A 21078-nucleotide genomic window follows, 5' to 3' on the forward strand; every position below is an offset into this window, starting at 1 on the left:
GCAATGCAACTAAACAAACAAAAAAAAACCAACTAAATTTCAGATTAAAACTAACCCTAGTTTATTTATGCTTTTAAGTTGTAGACCTGATATACAGGAACAGAGGGCGAGCCCTCCACACGTACACACAGCCAATTTAAAGGTATACTGCTTTATTCCTAGACCTGTGCTAATCTTACCTCTCAGGAGCCTAATCTTCTATTACTCTAAAGATTAGTTATTTACATCAGAAGGAATGTCACACTGTTCTGACAGGGTAGCATTTCAGACCAGCTCTGGACAGGGGCTGTGCAAAATGCAGGACAGAATTGGGCCTGAAGGCTACTGCTCACATGCACCTCAGTTACCTTGGACAGCAAAACCAAGCAGCCTAGCACCACTTCTTGTAGAAAAGAATCAGCTGATTACTTTAAATAAATTAAGTTCAGGGACAATATAGCTGTAGGACAGCAGGGCAAGGGCAAAGATGGCATGGCCACATGGTTTTCCCATAGGTAATGCTAACCAATCACATAGCCACACCTGTTAGACAAAACTCTCCACCTGAAACAGTTCACCAAACCTCAACTGATGAGCTACAGAACTACTTCAAGAGGGGCATTATTATACATCATTACCTTCCAGAAGGAATTTTTAAAACCCAATTCCTGTGTGCCCACATTGTTACTTTATTGCCAGACTTGCAAGATTTAAAGTTTCTTGAAGCTCCAGCTCTTTGAGGCAGGCAGTTACACATGAGAATATCACCTCTCCTTTTTTAGGAGGGTTTCTAATCTCACGGCTGTAGATTTAAACATTAAAAAAAAAAGTTAACTCCCTACAAGCTCAAACCACAAAAGCAAATAAAAAAAAACCCCCAACATTCAGTAAAAACCTGATGTTGAGGCCAGACTCCTAGTTTGAGTACTTGGCACTACTGAATTCACTGATCACTGTTTGTGCTGGTTGCTTTTGGCATTTCAGCTTGGACAGTGAGTCTTCACTTTGCTTTGATTCACAGGGCTGAAGAAATTGGCTTCCGGGTTAGGTGAAGGGTATTTTATTTCTAGACATCTTCAGCAGTAAGGGAAGAGCACCACCTACTGAGATAACAGCAGGAAAGCACTGGATGGGAGAGACAAAGTCTGATGCAGCCCAGCCTAGCAAGAGCCCCACCTAAGATGGTATTGAGGTGAGGAATTCCCATGAGTTCAGGTATATAACTGAGCTGCAGGTGTTGGGTTTAGTTATCTTCTAGCATCAGGTTTAGTGGACCAAGAGAAATGGAATGTAAACTGACCAATGGGGAAAATCTCTTTGCAATACAGGAGTTCCCTTAAAGATACCATCCAAATTAGAGTGAGATGCCTTATTGGAGTGTCAAGAATGGAACAGGGAGACTAACTTAAAATATTTGAGTCTTAGGGCAGCTATTGAGAGGCAGCCAGTGACCAAAATGAATGTCTTTCAATACTTAAGGGGAGGGGAAAAACAAAAACAAAAAACCACCACACACTGCCTTTGGAATCTGAGACCCATCCCAGCGACAGTGCCAAGTGAGAAACAAGTAATTCTGTACTTCTGCAATGGAGCCAGGCCTATTTGTTATATACTTAAAAAAAAAATAAAGTCACAACAGCTCAAGTCTTATCTGAAAGCTTTTATTGCCTATATTCAAATATTACATTTCACATTTTATTCAAAAAAAGTTCTAAGCTACCTTTACAAGGACAGTAGCACCTGGGGAGGACTGTGCAGTATTTAGGTTATCCATACGCAGAAGGAAGTCTGACCTCTAAGACACAGCTGTGGCCGAGATCCCATCCAGTTCTTAAGGACTTGTAATTTACCAGCAGTGCAGTGTTGTTCCCCACCCCATCCCTATAGAACACAGTATGGCTGAGGAATTCCCAAGTTGACACACTGATCAGAAGGCCACATACAAATGCAACTTAAAAAAAAAAAATTCCTGATGGTTTAAATTAAGGGGGAGCCAAACATACAAAAGCATCCAACATCTGTAAGGATCCACTGTCTTAACAGGGCAATGCCTACACAACCAAGCATCCCGCAGTTGGCTGTGCAGATGTGGCAGCCCGAGCACTAGCAACTACAGGATCAGGTAATAAGATTCTTCTTTCCTTCTTCCCTTCCAAGGAGGGAGGCAAAGGGAAGGGGAGAGAAGCGCCACAAAATAAGAGTATTTTAGATATTAAGTTAAACATTTGGTCCCTAGGATGTCGCCAAGGTACTTTACTGTCCTTGCCTCACTTTAAAAGTATATACACATTAAAATAGAGCACAAGCCTTTTAGAGCTTCACTTTTGGCATCATAAAAAGGCACAAAAACAGAATTCCTTGGCCCTTGAGCAAGATCTCCAGAAGCAGAAAGAGCTGGCAAAGGCTTTACCAGAACCAGTGTGGTAGAATCCATCTCTAATTCTTTGAGATTTCGTGATCTCACTAATGTAACCAGGAGTCATTTGGGAAGGTCTGTGGTGTTTGATGCCAGCGACACCTATGCCATTAGAACTACAATAGCGGTACAGGAATCGTGTTAGAGCATGAAGAATAAGCAGCATTCTTGCAACACAGAGGACTACAATGCTAGAAGGTTGCATCCTGTTTGCGAGCAAGTTCCCCACTCTGCTCCCCCCACCACCACCATGAAACACACGTAGCCCCAGTGTTTTGCTGGTATACGTCTCCCTGGATGACTAGAAGTGGACTCCATCACCATTTAAAGGCCTGCTTTGTTCACATTCTGCAAGTTGTGAGCGACAGGCTGCACCCCCAAAGGCTAGAGATGCCTCAGGATTTTAAGAAGCCACTAACTCTCTCTTCTAGGATCATGGGATTTTTGTCTGCTCAGGAAAAAAAAGGTTTAAAAAAAGCTACAAAAAGAGGCTATAGATACTGGAGTGTTGCCGGCAACAGAGATCCGAACATGAGCTGGCCTGGGGAGGCAGCCGCCTTGTGGCCAGGCAGGGCCCAAGGCTCAGTAGCCCTCCTCTTCTCGGTAGTAGTGGTACTCGGGTGGGTCTGTGCTCTGGTCGTACACTGCGTTGGCCACATCACCAGCATTGCCCTGGGGACAGTACTTGGGATCGTAGATCTGTCGGCCCAGGCCGAAGACCTGGCCACTCTGATTGGCTCCCTGGTTGGAGCCCATCTGGAGGGACATGGAGGTGTTGTCGCACTTCTCGGTGCCCATTTTGGTGTCGTAGATGTGTCTCCTTGTGCCAGGAGCCGTCATGCCCACCTGAGAGACCAGATTAGTTGTGGTAACAGTGGCAGCTGGAAACTCCCATTGGGGATTGGGCCCCCACTGCACAAGGGGCTACAAAACATAGCAAAACCCTACCCAAATAGCTGATCTACCTAGACTGCGTGGTGATGGGGGGGAGGGAGTGTACAGCTTCCTCCTCGCTCTCCTCCCCCCCCCCCCCCGCTGGTAATAGCTCATCTTAAGTGATCACTCTTTACAGTGTGTATGATAAAACCCATTGTTTCATGTTCTATGTGTGTGTATATAAACCTCCCCACTGTATTTTCCACCGAATGCATCTGATGAAGTGAGCTGTAGCTCACGAAAGCTTACTCAGATAAATTTGTTAGTCTCTAAGGTGCCACAAGTCCTCCTTTTCTTTTTGCAAATACAGACTAACATGGCTGCTACTCAAACCTGTTTTAGAGGTGCAGAAATGGACACAAATTAAGGAACTTGGGCAAGGTCACACAGGGAGTCTGTGGCAGGGCCAGGAATCCAAATCCACATCCCGGTCCAGTGCCCTAACCACAAGACCAGCTCTCCAGCAGTCTGAGGAGGCACAGATTACATCAAGCAGGCACCTCTGGTGCTTTCCTGGAGTTAACCCAGCTGCCCAGTCAGGCATCTACCCCCTTTAATACCACCCTTAAACCCAGACGTTCTGTGCTGAAGAGACTCCAGTCACTCAACTGGCCCCTTTTACCTCCCCACAGATGGTTCACCAGGTCCATGACTGCCTGCTTACCTGGCTAGCACACTTGTTGGTGCCCATCTGAAGGCTGATGGTGGAATGGTCCATGGGAGCCAGTATCTGGTTTTTGGGATCATAGAGATGTCTCCTGGTGCCGTAGGCTGTCATGCCAGACTGGCTGGCACACTTGTTTGTGCCCATCTGTGGGCAGAGTTACACAGAACTAATGTTACAGCCCAACTGAGTCTAAAGCAGGCTCCCCACGCCTCAAATAAGTCTCCTCTCCCCCACTCCCATACTAAGCACAATGACTCTGGCACAAAGGCGGCCTCCTGACCTTCCTTATTTAGAGGGGCAAGTATGAGGACTCCCAAGGGCGGGGATTCTAGCCCTGCCTCCAATAGCATGCTTTCCAGTATTCTTGTATTATGGATTTCACAACTGTCCCTGGATAGAACTTCCCATCTCCAATTCCTTGCAAGGGCAACCCTCCAGGTGCAAACCTCTGTTGGTGGGGAGGATGGAGTCTGTAGTACAGCCCTTCAGACCAGAGTACCTGTTAGATACACATCCCAGCCCCCCAGGGCAAGAGAATGGGCATGCCAAGAAGGCCAGGACAGCAGTGACAATCCAGGCAGTGAAGGAGATGAAGGGCACAGGGCAGTTCTACTTTGTGCTGGATGTTTTATATCCAGACTGTAACAAGAGAACATCCAGGCTATTAAGTCTTTTGACCATCAGCCATATGCAGTGGCAGTGAATTCAGGTGTTAGAGGGATAACAATTTCATGAGACATGCCTTCCCACCTGTGGCCCTGCCTCGCCCACCCCTGCCCTAATGGGAAGGGCACAACAGCCAGCTCACCTGAAGCCCGATGACACACTGGCCGGCCTTCATTTTTGCATCGTCAAAATTCCTCTGTTGTTTCTCCGAGTATTTCACCCCGATGTCCACGTCGCTTTGTATCCCCTTGGTCTTTGCCTGCAGCAGAGAGAAGGGCAGGGGGAGAGGGAGGAGGAGAAAAGTGTTAGAACTGCTGAGTTCTGTCCCTGCATAGGAGAGGGTACTACAACCTAATGTTGCAGTCAGTCAACATACAGACTCAACCCCAGGAACTGCCAGGCTAGATATGCAGGAGGTTTTATATCCCATACGGAGATGGCTATTTGTTCATTTACTGCACAGCACCTTTGACATGGTGCAGCATTTTACAGTTCTACAAGCTATAGCCATGAAGTATAGATCCTTTATCCACAATGGAAATGCAACCGTTTATGGGATGGAACGTGGCAGATTTGCAAGTGGTGCAGAGACAGCTTGGGACAGAGTAAGGACTCCATGCTACAGTAAAACTCAGATGCTGGTCACTTGCTGGGGTGAACTAGAGTAAAGGGGGGATTCATTAACAGTAGAGAACTTCAGTAGGCCCAGCCAGAGGTTATGGGCCTACTACAGGAATTGGTGGGAGAGATTCTGTGGCCTGCAACATTCAGGAGGTCAGATGAAATGTGGTCCCGTCTGGCCTTACATCTAGGAGTTAGATGGTGACCTCTGCAGGCCAGATACGGTGACTTCCAGTGCCCTTGTGCTAGATGCGGCGTTAATGAAGCGTAGTAATTGAAGGAGGCAAAATGTAGTTATCCAAACGAGAACTTAGCCAGGACACTGGGATCGACACCTTCATCCTTGTTGGAGGAGCCACAAGACCACATCCATTGTGTGTTTATCCTAAGGCAGCCACTGACCTACTTTCTACTAGCTTTATCCTTCATCCGTGCAGGGTATAAAAATTCAGTCACCACAAGGCAACACCTTTCACTAGCTGCCCCAGCCCAGAAGGGCCCCTTGCAAAGCAATGAGCACACACCTCAGAGACCTGGCGCCTCACGGTTTGGGCCATGAGCGACAGCTCCAGCCCCAGGGTGGCCAAGCTGCCGCTTCCCCTACAGCCCTCCCACAAACCAGCCTGCTTTTGGTAACGGAGGCTTACCAAGCTTAACAGAGCCGCTTCCTCCCCCCACCCTGAGCTCGCTGGGAAGGTGCCTGGCTGCAGTTGGCTCCATGTGCTGGGGTGAGATCAGATCTTCCCACCACCCAGAGAACAAGAGCCCCACGGGGAAGTTTAAAGCCAAAGCCAGGCTCAAAGCCAGGGCATTTTGGAGGAGGGAAGAGCTGCAGCTCTACTGTCAGGAGGCCTCAGTGTAGCCACTTCCTTTGGCACCCTAGGGTGCTTGTGACCCATCCCCCCCAGTCACCCTCACCCCAAACCCATGGGAGCTGGGTGGGCTAGGAGAAGGAATGACCACTCCTGCCCACAAGCCATATGGGACAGATCCAGTTAGACACCAGGCTGGGTCCACCCCTGCACAGTCAGGGTCAGAGGTAAAGCAGCTGGTGCAGGTTACCACAGCCCCAAGAATTAACCTGACTCATGTTCCTGCTTCAACAGCCACTACAGAGCTTTGCCTGGCTGTGCCCCCCAACCTCTGGCTCCCCCTACCTCCATATGACAGGCCACCATACCAAGGGCCTACCAGGGTGGGGGAAGGAGCCTTTCATAGCCCCTGTGCATCAGCCGAGATGCCCAGGGCAATGACAAATCAGCGGTACTCACCATGCCTGCCAGAGCCAGCAGGCACACCTGCACCTGGGTCATGTTCCCGGTCTCGAAGAAGTCGTTGGCTTCAAAGAGGTCGACGGGGTTCATGCCATACTGAACCATGGCCTTGATGAAGTTGGAGAGGTTCTCCAGCTGGCAGGGAAGAGAGACTGATAAAGACAGGCTGCAGCCAAAAGGGGGCCAGGGAAGGAACCCAGGAGCCAGCATTTGAGGAGTAGCTCCCAGGGTGGCTAGCGATCAGCCAGGCCACCCTCGCTGTAAAGGGAGCAGCCAGCACGTACCTGATGCCAGGTCTGAGCTGAGCGGTTGATCTTCCTCACTGAGCCTGGCTGCAGCTTGTTCATGAGCCTGGAGAGAGCGAGAAAGAGCCATAAGAACGAACGCCAACCACCTGGTGTGGAAGCACATTTCCAGCCACAGTGGAGTTGCACAAGCATCTCTTAGGAGGTTCTTGTTCGGCTGCTTTTAAACAAGCAGCAGTCAGAGATAAGGGCGTCCACAAAGCTAAACAGTTAGCAGAAGAAATGATCATCCCTAGACTCTCATACAGGGCTTCTCATCCGCTCACAAAGCATGTCACAAGAGGGGGGCAGGATCATTCCCCACCTGTGAAACGGAGGCAGAGAAAAAAATTGACTTGCCCTAGGTCACCCAGCAGGTCACTGGTAGAACCGGGAATGGAACCCAGGTCTCAGTCTCTAGCCACTAGGAGACACTGCCCCAGGCTTGAGCTACACAAAAAACTTACCCCAGCATAGCCATGTCAGTCAGGCGTGTGAAAAGAAAAAGAAAATTAATTTTAAAAAGGTACCCACCCCCAATGATAGTGATGGTGACAAAGCCCCAGCATAGATGGCAACAGAGGCCAACACTGTTCAGAATGATGATCCTCCTATCCCAGCAGGACACCTCCTTGTGGCATATGCTCCATCTACACTAGCAGGCTCCACCAGTACAGCGAGGCTGACATGGGCTGCGTCTACACTACAAAGACGCAGTCAATACAATATTAAAACCCCAAGTCTCTAAGGTTCAGGCTAGCCACACTATTTATTATGGGAGTCGCTCAGCTTCCCTGGCATGGGTCATTGTTCTAGGCACAGTATGCACGCAGAACGCAAGACTACATTAATTCAATGTTAAGATTTAAACTCACTTAAGGAAGCACGGATGTTATGGTCCCCAGAGCAGCTCCTGGCCGTGCTGTCCTTGCATAGGAAAACAGCAACGTGAACACCATCAGCATGATAAAGTGGCAACGGAGTTTGGAATGGCAAAATGCAAGTTCCCCCGAGCTAGCAGGTTGCGCCACATGGCCCTGGGAAGGTAATTTTCACCTGGTTTCCCCTAGTTCCTGACATATCAATCCCCCAGAGAGAAGTCAGCCCTTGTTTCACCTACACATACAGCAGGAGCATTACCACCACTGAGAATGCATGGCCCTGTATTTCCTGGCATGTGTGGTTAGAGACTAACACAATATCCTTGTTACGCATTTCCTCCCTCTATTTTGAGCTGCAGCCACTTTCGGCAACAAGATTGTTACCAGGATCTCCGATTCCACCCACCCCAATCTCAGAACCAAGACAGAGTCATTAGAGGCCAATAAATGGATAATAAGCCATTCTCCCCTCTGACACCCTGTCTGCTAACCAACAAAGGCTGCTTCAGAAGAAATCCTGGAACAGTCCCTCTTGCTCCAGGCCCTGGGAATGGCCAGGCTCTGCTGCATTTCTTTGCAGAGGCAGATCTGAACCCTGGAACATTCCCATCTTTCACATGCTTTCCTGGAATTGGATTTTCCTCTCCTGCTGTTTGCAGCTGCCCAGACTATTATGAATATCTACAATCTGCTTTTGGAGATCCTTGGAGAGAGACGCTAGAAGAAGGCAAAGCATTCACTATTCATGACACTGGGTCTCCAGCACTTACTGAATTGCTAGTATGTGCTTAGGGTTACTCCAGATGTGACCCTGCTCCTCCCTAGGCCCTCGACACCCAGGCCAGGGGCTCCAATGCTCCTCAAGTCAATTCCCTTTTAAATTAGCTCTGGTATCCCCTTGGGCACTTCTGCTAAGTGACATCTCACAGCCAGGAGCAGGACCCTCTGCCATTGCATTCACCAGCCAATCCCAGAGCACAAGCGCTTGCTTGGCTCTAGTCCAGCCAACACCTCCACCCAGAGGCCAGCCAACCCTCCTGCATCCTAGGCCAAGACTGGGAGTCTAGCTCCAAGCTCAGGACTTTTGCAGAGACATCGCAGGCAATCACTGAGCCAGGGCTGAACTGGTGTTTTAAGTGCTAGTATCATTTGCTGTGGGGCAAGAGGGGCAGTTAACTCCTCACCCAGGCTGGTCACAGCTCTGCATGCCCCATTATATCCTCCGCTTCCCTCCCTCTCTGACTTCGCCGCATATTAGAGCCTGCATCAGGTCCAATATGCTGACATGACTTTGCATGTCTCCAACATTTTTCTGAAGTGGCACCGCTGGCTTTAAACCTCCAAGCTGGTCTGCAGCTCCTGCTGTGGCCCCTTAATGCAGGATGGGTGCAATTGGCCAGCAAGATGGAAGGACATGGAGCTCTTCCCCTGGATGGCAAGGAGAGGTGATGCTGCTCCATCAGCTCCCCTCCGGCCAATACAGACCCAGGACCCCCCAGGCCCTCCCAGACTCACTCGCAGAGGATCACTCCGTCCTTCAGCCCCAACTGGAAATCGGGGCCAATCTCCTTCCCAGTGATGCTCTCGATCCATATCCTCAGCTCAGCCTCCTTCTGGGGGTCGTACTTCTGGGCAAGCTGGGAGGAGAGCAGAGAATGGAAGAGTCAGGCAGCTCCTCACTGGGTCCCCTGGGCTAGCCACCCCTCCACCCACTTCCTGGTGAGCTCAGCCACAAGGTCACATTCCCACTCGCTGCGCATGGGTAGCATAGATCTACAGAGCAAGCAGCACCTTTCGGTAAGGGCTGCTACGACACACGACCATGGGGGGAGAAGAGAGAAAGAAAACAAGTGAGACTCCATGATCAGAGACCTCTGGGAAAGCTGAAAGGAGACAGGGCAATACTGGGGCCAACTAGTCCGAGCCAGATGTGTAGCTCTCCATGGAAAGGGTGAGGGTAGCATGCAAAGCTAATGCAGTCCCCCAGTGCAGGCTAAAGCAGCCTCAAGTTGCACCCCTGCTTCAGTGGTCCTCTAGTCTGCTCCCTAGCAGAGCCCATAAAAACAGGGTACGTGTCTGCCCCAGCTGTGCCCACTCACTCCCTGATATTGACCCATCCCCTTTGTGCCCAGGGTTGGTCAGTGCGGAATCAATACCTTGGCACTGCCCAGCGTGTGCACCAATGGGAAGCTGGCCAACAGGTATTCCTCAGCCTGACACCAGCACCCCCACACTCCGCTGGCTGGCACTGGTGAGTACTGGGTTACTGTAACCCCACAGCCCCTTTGCAGCAGCCTAGCTAATGTAAAGGGGCCCAGCTTCACTCTACCCCAGTGTGGTAGCAGCAGGTCCCCCTGTAAGACACAGGCCAACAGGAGCGTGGAGAGGAGATCATCGTTAGCATGGCCACTGGAAAGACTTGTCAGGACACAGCTCCCCAGAGGGAGCCTTAATGGTGACAAGAGAAAACAAACCCCCAAATCACTGCCAGGCATTTTGCCGCTGGAGCCCAATGTGCTGAAGCTAAGCAGGCTGGAGAACAGGGCCCAGCACCAGGAAGGGGCTGTCTGGATGGCACCAAGATATCTGTCAGCTACCACTTCCTGATGCACATGAAAGCCAGGCCAAGCAGGAGCTCAGCAATGAAGAGATCAGTATGAGCCCTGGTGGTCCCTCAGCAGCCAGCCAGGGCAGATCCAGCAGCATTTACGTGCACGGGGAGTTTAATAACTTCCTTGTTTGCTGGGTTTTGACATATGAGGAAGAGGCTGGTCTTTAAGCTCTAAAATCCCCTTCTGCACCGAGCGAACCCAGCAAAGGCAGCTCTGGGCTGGTTCCCACTGGACGTTTTTGGAAGCTTTGGTCAGGTGTGACGGTATCACGTCACGCTCTTCCCCACCCAGCTACCAGACAAGAAACGGCACAGCCTCTGACAACGAGGTCACTAGACATCACCTCTTGCTTCTCAGGAGACCAGGGGGAACATTCCACTCCTCCTGCCCAAATCCCAGGCTGGCCAATTGCAGTCTGTCTCCCAAAATCCCCTGCTGCACTTATTGGCTCATCCCTCCTTCCCCATCACAGAGACACGACTGACCCCTGCAGTGCCCTGCCTTGGAAGGTTGCAGACAAAGCAGCTACAAGAAGCACAGAGTGATCATTACAAGATAGAAGCTAGTGAGAAGGACGAGGCCTTGAGGTTAAGACACCGGGCTGCTGGCATGATTAACATCCTGTGTGAGCCAGCACAACTTAGAGCAACTCACTGCTCATCAGTCTAGATGCATCTTAATCTCCTAAATGCACTAAAGCAATTGCACTTCAGCCTTTTCTTTGGTGCAGCAAGTCTGGAAAAGTTTTGCTTAAAAAAAGCCAACTAGTTTTCCAGCTTGTTTTATTTTAACAGTAGAAGTTCAGGTCCTGTCTCTTCAGGAGACTGAACGGCTGGAGAACTGGCACAGACATGGAGTAGGAACACCACACTTGGGGAGGGCAGGCAGTTTTTAAATGCACATTAATCTGCAAGCCTCATTTAGCTCAAGTGACTGCACCCGCTGGGGAGAAGGGCTCTCTTTGTTAAAGACTCGAGCCCTCTGATTCAAGGCCCAGGAAAGCGCTGCCGTCCCCAGCAGCCCCACAGCGAGACCAGACTGCATTTGTACGGTAAGAGACCCAGCAAAATGACAGGGAACTTCTCATGCCTTTTTGAAGCAGCAAGGAGTGTGCCCAGATACTACCTACCCTCTTTCACAGGTGACCTTTAATGCTGGGGATTAAGGTCACCCCACACCAGCACACGAGAGGCTGGCTGTATCTGCCCGCCATGGACACAGAGATAAGAGTCTCCTACTGAATGCATCCGATGCAGTGAGCTGTAGCTCACGAAAGCTTATGCTCAAATAAATTTGTTAGTCTAAGGTGCCACAAGTCCTCTTTCTTTTTGAGTCTCATACAGTCTGTCAATCCTCATTTACTTCCACCCCATCACATAAAAAGGCCACAGTCAATAAAACCTGAGCCTACAAATCAGGGTGTCATTTGCTATGGGGCAATGGGGGCAGTTGTCTCCCCCTCCGCCCCCAGCAATATCTTACTTTGCCCCCAAATTTTTGTTTATAGGTCTGTATCTTCCAGTCCCCCCTGACTTTGCAGGTTATAATATAATCACATATCTTGCTCCCCGCACCCCAGAATTTCTCTGCAAGTGCTGTTGCTGCAATAGACGATCCAGGATCTTGGTGCACTGGCATGACAGCCAATGGGAAGCTGGGCAAGATTCTGCCCCCTTCACCCAGGTCCCAGCTCGATCCCTCACCCCACAGCTAAGGTGCACGGGCCCAGGAAGAGAGTCACTCAGGGCAAGTCACAGGAAAGGGAGCAGCAGGACCGATTCGTGTCCCCAGTCAGCTTTGTTCAGGGGTCCACGCTCAGACTTGACTGGGGGGTTGGGACTCCTGGGATCTATAGCCAGCATTGGAAAGGGTGCTGTGTTTAGCAGGTACAGCCTGACACCCCCCCATCTCTTACACCTGCCTCCCAGAGGAGGGGAAGCCCTGGGGATCCTTCAAGGGCAGTGCTGGAGCTGGACAGAACAAGGGCTCAGAGGCCTCAGCACTGCAGCCCAAACCACTGCCCTTGGGGTCAGGGCCAGACTGCCCCTCCCTGCTGCCCAGGAATGCAGGTCTCAGCAGATTCCTTGGGCCCAGCGAATATGCCAAGAATGCAAAGTACCTTGTTTAAATCAAGACCAGCTGTCCCAGCTGCAAGCAGCTTTAGAGAAGAAATGAAGGAGACAGCAGATCCCTGCTGCCAAAGGAGAGTCATCAGCATGTCAGACACCCTCTCCCAGCTGCTACTAAGCAGCCTCTGTTAAGGGCTCGTGCCCAAGAGCACCTGTCAGAGACAGGTGCTGGAGGAGCTGCTGGCTGCTTCTGGAGCAGGGTTTAAGCCTGCATATGTATCAGGCAGAAGGCAACTGCTCATTTGTAGAGGGCTAAGTATAAATAACCTTCCACTTAGTGGAGTCATTAAGCCTAGAACCTTTGCCACTAGAACCATGGGCCTCTACTTCTTCAGCTAAGGGTGAAGCTCGATCAGATGGCAGCAGTAGTAGGCTCTTATCTTTTTAGATGAGCCAGCCACTAGTGGGTACATGACATTTAGCTACTGTGTCACATTAGATACTTACAATGCCAGTCAGTTCCCTGAAACTACAAGGTCAAATCCCAACAAGATCAATTCAGCACTTCCAAGACTAGCACGACACAGTTTAGTGCGTGGGTGTCTCCCAGCCATGCAAAGCGGAGTGTCCCCTCTGCCTGAGAGAAGGTCCCCTGGACTTGACAGTATCCTTGGAGAAAGTTCCCCTCCTCTGGCTTTGGGGGTTGCTTGTAGTCCTCCACCCCAGAGTTGACTGCTTGTCAGTGGTGCTCTGACTGCACACAGCTTAAACATCCCTTTTCATCCCAGCTCGAAACAACTAGACTTCCATGTTCAACAAACCCCAGTTGTCTGCAAAGGTAGAGATAGGAAGGATGAGATCAGCCTCAGCTTATGTAGGGCAAGGACAGGCATCTTAGCCTAGCTCCCCTCTATTCCAAGCCCACCTCCCTGAGAGCACTACAACTTCATTGACTACAGAGTCTTCTGACAGGGACAAACCTCTTGATGAGCCAAGAAAGATTGAGCATGGAGCACAGAACAGTCGGGCCCTACCAATATCATGGTCATAGGATTTAAATTAAAAAAAAAAAAAGTTACTTTCATGATTTTAAGCGATTTAAATCTGAAATTTTACAGTGTTGTAATTATAGAGGTTCTGACCCAAAAGGAATTCTGGGAGGGTCACGGGAGGGGGGGGGGGGTGTTGCAGTACTGCTACCCTTACTTCTGTGCTGCTACTGGCAGCAACGCTGCCTTCAGAGCTGGGCAGCCGGAGAGCGGCGGCTGCTGGCTGGGAGCCCAGCTCTGAAGGCAGAGTCGTCGCCACTGCCGCCAACAGTGGCACAGAAGTAAGGATGGCACGGTCTGGTATTGCCACCCTTACTTCTGCTCTGCTGCCTGCAGGGCTGGGCCCTCAGTCAGCAGCTGCCACTCTCCAGCTGACCAGCTCTGAAGGCAGCAGCAAGGGTGACGTGGTACGGTCTTGCTACCCCTACTTCCGTGCTGCTGCTGGCGGTGAGATGCTGCCTTCAGAGCTGGGTGCTCAGCCAACAGCTGCTGACCTCCGGCCACCCAACTCTGAAGGCAGCGCAGAAGTAAGGGTGGAAATACTGCGACCCCCTTGCAATTCCCTTTTGGGTCAGAAACCCCATTTGAGAAATGCTGGTCTCCCCCATGAAATCCACATAGTATAGGGTAAAAGCACACAAAAGACCAGATTTCATGGTCCGTGACAGGTTTTTCATGGCCACGAATTTGGTAGGGCCCTACTCACAGCCTTTGGCATGTGGTTTCCAGACAAGGCAGCCACACAGCCCAGTTCATCCGTATTCCCATCTGGGCCTCTCTACCTGCTGCTGAGGACTTGATAAGTTGAGCTCAACCTGCCTCAGGAACAAGCGCTTCCCCACCCACAAGGAGGCAAGCTCGGTGATGGAGATGCAGGGGCCAGGAGAGGAAGGGCCAGATTTGCCAGAGAGAGTCATATCTACAACAGAGCCCAATTCCAAGAGAGCTTGGCTCTGTCCACATTGGGGGCCATAAGCCTCATGAGGAGAGCAGAGCTCTCCTGGGAGTCTGGTTCCCAGTTGCTGGAGAGAGCCCTCTGGCGGCCCAAGCATACTGCAGGAGATAGGAGGATCTCGCTCCCAATCTCAGCTCTGACAACTCCTGCTGCAACCCTTGGGCAAGTCACTTCACGCCACCTCAGTTTCCCTGTTTATAAAGTGTGTGTGTGGGGGGGGGGCGGAAATAACGCACTGCGCCAGAGGGTACTTTGGCTAGAAGGGTATGAACGCGTTGGATCAACTGCAGATTCCCAGCTCCCCACAGGCAGGAAGCAGCACCCATGGAGAAAAGGGAGAGTTTAGGTTCTAGAGAAGCCCATGGAAGATCCAAACCCTCACCGGATTCAGAGCACTGCACTACTGCGAGGTCACTAGCTGCCCAGCCCATGAGCGAAGGCTGCTGAACACCCTGCTGTGAAAAGCTCAGCTCTGGTTTCACAACCTGCTCTTCATTCCCTTTTTGACTGGTGAAGGGGACTGGGAGCAATGCAAGGGGGAAGGGCACTTGCTCAACACATACAAGAGGCATTGGAGATCCTAACACTAATCCACACCCCTGCACCCCTCCTTCTCCCCACCCTGGCTCTTGGTGCAGCTACTCCGGCACATAGAACTGATCCACTCCCAAACCCGCTCAAGATCCAGGGCCTTGCACTGGCCTCTGGATGGGAGCTTGTCTGATGGAGGAATCTGAACAAGTCTGCTGGATTTTGCAGGGCCCCAGGGCAAATCAGAACACAAGACAACACACAGGACCAGGCTGGGATCCTTTGCACCCAGCACCAGCTGCTTCAGACAGAGGGGCAGCCCCCAAGTGGAAGAAAGTTACTTGGGGAAGTTACTTCCTAACCCTCATCAGTTAGTGGTTGGTCTGTGCCCTGAAGTATGAAGGTTTAAATAAGCCAAAGCAACGTAGCCTCTCCAGCGTGACTGCACACGCACACATGGCAAATGAGAACATCTAATCTTTGCTTCAGTTCCAGGACTGCACTGCTCTGGGTTTCATCTGCCTTCCCAGCCCCACGGGTAGCACCAGCTGCTATTTAGCTACTACAGACCTATCGGAGAAGATACCATTCCCTTGTGCTGTGCCACCCCCCAGTATTTATCATACTCTAAGCTCCTTGGGGCAAGGATGGTTTGCACAACAGGGCCCTGATCCAGTAAAAGCTTTAAAGATCGCCTCCATGGTACTTTAGAGAGCTGCCCTTTCCCCACTGATCTAATCAGAAGCGGCCACAATTCCAGGAGCTGACAGACAGAGAACAGGCAAGATCTTGATCATCCAACCCCTAACCGCAGAATCCAAGTGACAATTTGGTAGGACCCTCTGAAGGCGAGATATGTCAATTCATATTGGCATTAACAACCCAGCCCAGCAAGAGAAAGCGTCCCATGGAGTGGGACAAACATGACATGTTCCACTCTCAGGCCAACATTATCACCTCCCCAAGTAGTTTCTGCACCAGCTTGCAAGGCCAGGGAAACTGTTCCGATTTGTGCAGGAGGGAGCAGGTCAACATTCTGCAGTTAATGCCGCAAAGTCTGAATTCTTCCCCCTAGACTCTGCTGTGAATCTGGTTAGGTGACAGACTGATTTGACCCAGGGACTGAGGAGCTAATGGGGGACGGGGGGGAGGAGAGAAGGAGACAAACTGGCCCCAAAAGCAAATTCCACAGATTCCATTCTCCAAGGACTTCTACCCTTAGAAAAGTTGTACTGATTTCACTAGATCAAAATCCATGGTGCAAAATCCAGAATGTCAAACTACTGTGGGTGCCAACTCCCTCGAGGGTAGCTGACTGAACTGAACTGAACTAAGCAAGGATTAAACAGGTTCAAGTGCATCTACTTTTAGGGGTTGGCACCACAGACTTGGATCTAAACCAGTGCATCTTTTCAGCTCTGGCAAGGCCTAGGCACTGCTGCAGGATTGTGGGGGGGGGGGGGGGGAGGGGGGAAGATACGCATGTTTAAGTTGACTCCCAGTCCTTTCTCCCTGACCCCCACAGGAATAGGCGACTTTGCACTGAATGGCTGTTCTGCAGCATCAGGCATGCAGGCTGGCTTCACTTTTCTGTTCTTCAACAGGGTTACTGCTGCCAGTACAAATCGGGGAAGAGGCGGGGGGGAGGGGGGAAGTCAAACACACCTGTGGAGTTCCTCCTCCCACCCTTTATAGCATCATCCCCTTAAGCAACCTAGAGCAGAAACTGAGAAACTGTCTGTCCCTTGGGCTGTGCTGACTAGACAAAGGGTTGAGTCAAAATTGGGTTTAAGCAGACATGCTTTAGTGATCACTCTTCTGGGTTAGGACAGAGCCTTGTGGCAGGTTCTCTTCCAGATCTTGGTGCTAAACAGCAACTGCAGATATTTGTACTGCTTTTATGGGGTTATAAAACAGGCCAAATGGTTGATAAGAATTAAGCGCTAGCTTGATGCTAGCCTGTCCCATTGGCTATAAAAAAATCCTCACTCAGCTAGCTGCGTTTAGAGAAGACACCCATGATGTGCCCACATTTATAGGTTACTTAGCGTTCAGCCATAGTATTGCCTCCATCTTGTGCAACAACACTTCAGGATTGGGCCATAAGGTTTAGCTAGAGGTGTTTATGATCAGAGACAGTGGAAGGCTGCAAAGAGAAGAGGCACCTGCATATTCAGCACCTAGCACAATGCAGCTCTGACTCAGCTACTGTATTACAGAGCTGTACGCAGGAACCTGCTCCCAGAGAGCCCTCGACAGTGTCACATTAGCAAATTGAGCAAGCTGGTCCCAGATGACAGGTGCAGAGGAAACATGCCACATTGCAGCTGCAGCGGGAGCAGACCGAGAAAGGACAGATTCCAATCCCTTTCAGCCTCTCTCCCCTCCACACAGGAGCCCTTGCTAGAGCAGAGAGGGTGTCACAAATGACAGAATCAATCTGAACTAGATAGGGAGATACCAGAAGTTCACACCTTCGCAGAAGGCAGCTCTGGTGGCTGCATCTGCACTGGATGTTTGAAGTGAGCTGTAGCTCAAGAAAGCTTATGCTCAAATAAATGTGTTAGTCTAAGGTGCCACAAGTCCTCCTTTTCTTTTTTGTGAATACAAACTAACACCGCTGCTACTCTGAAACCTGAGTGAAATCTGACTCTCCACAGCTTCACCAATGGGGAGCGCTAGTTTTGTGGGTTAGCCACAGCATACTCTAACCCCCATGAGAACCGGTGTGGATGACACAGCTACATAAATGCTGCAGGCAGCCTGTCTATGCAGGCACCAGTGGGAAACTTCCCTGTCGTCACTGTAAACAAGGAAGGCCACTTAGGGCTAGACTAAAAGATGGTATCAGTTGCTCACTGGTTGCTGCTGCATATTGTAATGGGCTAGCAATTCCCACTTCTGCCATAGGCCAGTTCAGAAGTTGCATAAACAGCTTGTATTTTATTCCAGTAGCACTTCAGAATTTCCATCAAGGATCCCTAATAGTAGGCACTGTGCAGATAGGACTGTCCCTGCCACAGACAGGCACAATGTAGGTAAGATGCCAACAGCCATTGATCCCACCTGCCAGCCACTGATCTCCCAGTGTTCCAGAAACATTTAAATTTAGACTTTGAGAGGTGGCCCAATGTCATCCCCATTTTCCAGAAGAAAGTGAGGCATGGGATGACACCAGTCCAAGGCTAAGGAAGAGAAGCCAGGAATCCCCACTCCCAGATCCATGCTCTAACCACTAGCCCACATTCCCTTCCTTGGCAGTTTAACTTGGGGAAGGGGAGGGGAGGATCCTTTCCTCAGCACAAACTGATTTGTCAGGTAAGGCCTCCTGAAACACTTCTGGAAGTTGCAGGTAGCATAGGAGCTAAGATGGGCCCTAGACACTTAGTTTATTACATTGTTATTTAGGTCAGGTGTGTTTCTCAGGGACTATAGCAACACATTGACAAATGGAGGCCAAATTACCATGGAAATAGCAAGCTAGGTCAAGCCGGGGTAAATCTGGTGGAACAAACATAGTAAGGTGTAATAATAATGAAAAAAAAAAAGCCTTCCCTGGAACACAGCTAGTATTTTATATTTTAATTACACTCAGAACACAAGCAATCCAATCTGTAAATTACAGGGTTAAGGATTAGGATTACACAAATTGGCAGCCAAGAAACTGCACCATAAAGTCTAAACAGCTTTGTCCCCACACCTTACCCTGAGAGGAGTTTGCTATTGTAGAAAGACACAAGTCTTTCCATCAAGCTACAGTACCATGGCTTGTTTACTGCCCACACCTGCACGCCCTTGCCTAATAGCCTCCCTTCTCAGAGGGTTTAGTCTGTGCTCTGGTACATTTCTCCTAACAGAAGGATGGATTTAACCACTTTCACCCAAAATCTGGAGTTGCCCTATGTTCCCCAGGGCCATCAGCATCACAGCCAGCTACAGAACCAGCTGAGACCACTCCCAGTTCAGAGGGAGGGTCAGTTCAGGCCCAGAAATGTAGATTTTATAGCAAGAGAGAGGGGGCTTTTTTTTTGGTAAAAGAGAAGAGACAGTTTGCATGTCAGGATTTCCCTGCTCAGTTTAGAAGTCAAACCGGGACAGAGAAGTAGAGCAGGAAACTGACTAGAAACAAAAGTGAAAGTGACTAGTTTTAACTTAGTCCAAGAGTAGCAAAACACAAGATAGACTGAATGGGGCCTCAGTTCAGATGTTAGCAGTAAGAAAGGGGGAGAGGAGTTTAAAGTTACAGTGTGCTCAATAAGCCCACCAGGACTAACATTCAGCTAAGTAACATGGCTCCTGGGTCAGGATCAGATGAAAAGGGGGAAATGGATGCTCTCAGACTTGTGGCAAACAGAGGAATGTCAGGCGATGCCCCCAGCCTACCCAGCTCAGCCCAACAGAAGCAGGCTACGCCCAGCTGCTTCCTCCCACATTCCCACCACCATCCTTTTGTGGAGATGGGCATCCCCCCAGAACCTCAGGGCGCCTAGATGCAGAGATACATTTGACTCCACCTTAGCCACACTCCCTCAAAGCCACTTTATAGACCCTGTTAGCAGTGCTTAATTGGTAGTGAGAGAGCTGCTGGGTCACAAGTAATTTTTTTGCTTTCATAACTGATGCAGCAAGGCCAGAGGTGCCAGGGCTAAGCCCCGGCCCAAATTAAGCACTGCCCCTTGGACAAAGCCAGGCAAGGTTTTGGGGGGTGCTAGAAGTGCACACAACTGCACCAGGACAGAATCTGTCCGTGCGCCAAACACACTTGGACAGACCCAAGGAGCCGAGCCAGATCAGGAGAAACTGCTGCCAGATGGAGCCTGGAACAGGCTCCCGGGACCAGTGGCAGGGAGACCTCCTGCTCCCCTCTTAACTTTGGGGGCAGGGGCAGGTGCGCGCCTTCTCTATCCCCAGAGGCCACACGCCGCCGCCGAGCCCAGAAAGGGAGCTCCCAGCCCGGGCTGAGGAAGGGAGGGTGGAAGAGGAGGTTGGAGGCAGATTTCCCCGGCGCCAGCAGCCGGGACCGGGCCGGGGCGCTGGCTGCGCGCGAAGGACACAGCTGGGAGAGACTGGAACTGGAGAGTCTAGCGCTCGCCTGCTCCCCAGGGCGCACCGGGCAGCTCCCCAGGGCGCACCGGGGCCCTGCTCCCAGTCACATCACAGACCCGCTACAAACTTTCCTGGCCAGCCGCCAGCCTCACCCTGCTCTTGACCTCCGCGGACAAGCCGTAGGACGGGCCCTTGTTGAACTGCGAGCTGCTCATGCTGCGCTCCGGGGGCCGCGGCGCGTACAGGAGACTCCCTCGCTGTGCTCCGGAGGTTTTGGCCGAGAAGGCACCGCCTCCTCCCGCTGATTGGAGGGGAGTTAAAATAGCCTTATAAGGGCAGGAAAGCTCCGAATTCCTGCAGGATGGGGGAGTTTCCTGTGTGTGTCCCCCCAGTGACCCCCGGGGTCAGAGCTGCGGGCGGCGCCCCCCTTCCAGCGCCGGCTCCATTCCCAGAGACTTTGTCAGCCTGAGCTCGGCAAGCGTGAGAGACGGAGCCCTGGGCTCTCTGGCAGGGGCAGATCCCAGGGATGGGATTTCCCACAGGTTTTGGGGGTCGATCCACCCCCCCCGCGCGCGCCCCAGTCGCTCACACCCACACCCACACACTGCTTTACATGCCAGACACCCAGCCCTGTCACACAACCTGCCTTACATACATACACCCTCCTCTTCATACGCCCCCCCAGCACTGACACACAGCCCACCCATCTCCCCAGACACACCAAATGTTACACTCACCCTAGAAAGAAAAGGAGTACTTGTGGCACCTTAGAGACTAACAAATTTATTAGAGCATAAGCTTTCGTGAGCTACAGCTCACTTCATCGGATGCATTTCCCCCCCACACACACACTCAGACCCATCCATCCTAGAGTACAGCCAACCCATGCCACGCCCACCACACACACACGTGCGTTCACAATCCCTTATGTCCAGTGCTTAGTTTGTAACGAAGAGGTGCCAGGGCTCAGGCGAGACCAGATGTGCCGGGACTATGATCTGCCAAGCCTAGAGGTGCTGGGGCTCTCAGCCCTGGCACAAATTAATCATTGCTTATGTCAGATGCTCTGGGCCCCTCTCCCAGACACCTGGG

The 21078-nt window shown here is 51.0% G+C and overlaps 1 protein-coding gene across 1 annotated transcript; it reads right to left on the minus strand.

Annotated features, from left to right (window-relative positions):
- Nucleotides 1–1624: 1624 nt before the first annotated feature.
- On the minus strand, nucleotides 1625–20465 carry CNN2 (calponin 2). The gene is made up of 7 exons (XM_038384315.2): nucleotides 20139–20465; nucleotides 9240–9361; nucleotides 6844–6910; nucleotides 6557–6694; nucleotides 4807–4923; nucleotides 3996–4142; nucleotides 1625–3241 (listed from the first exon to the last, which is right to left on the minus strand). Exons 1-7 carry the CDS (start codon nucleotides 20199–20201, stop codon nucleotides 2978–2980), a joined length of 918 nt encoding a protein of 305 aa, XP_038240243.1. The 5' UTR covers nucleotides 20202–20465; the 3' UTR covers nucleotides 1625–2977.
- Nucleotides 20466–21078: the final 613 nt, after the last annotated feature.

Source organism: Dermochelys coriacea, chromosome 25 (genome assembly GCF_009764565.3).
Source record: "Dermochelys coriacea isolate rDerCor1 chromosome 25, rDerCor1.pri.v4, whole genome shotgun sequence".
In the NCBI taxonomy this organism is placed as follows: domain Eukaryota; kingdom Metazoa; phylum Chordata; order Testudines; family Dermochelyidae; genus Dermochelys; species Dermochelys coriacea.

Bases quoted from the DNA above. Each gene is read 5' to 3' on its own strand.
- CNN2 (XM_038384315.2), bottom strand. From the start codon at position 20,201: ATGAGCAGCTCGCAGTTCAACAAGGGCCCGTCCTACGGCTTGTCCGCG. The intron at 4,924-6,556 runs GTGAGTACCGCT...TCTCTGCTGCAG, and splicing joins TGCTGGCTCTGGCAGGCATG to GCAAAGACCAAGGGGATACA. The intron at 3,242-3,995 runs GTAAGCAGGCAG...CTGGTCTCTCAG, and splicing joins CCAACAAGTGTGCTAGCCAG to GTGGGCATGACGGCTCCTGG.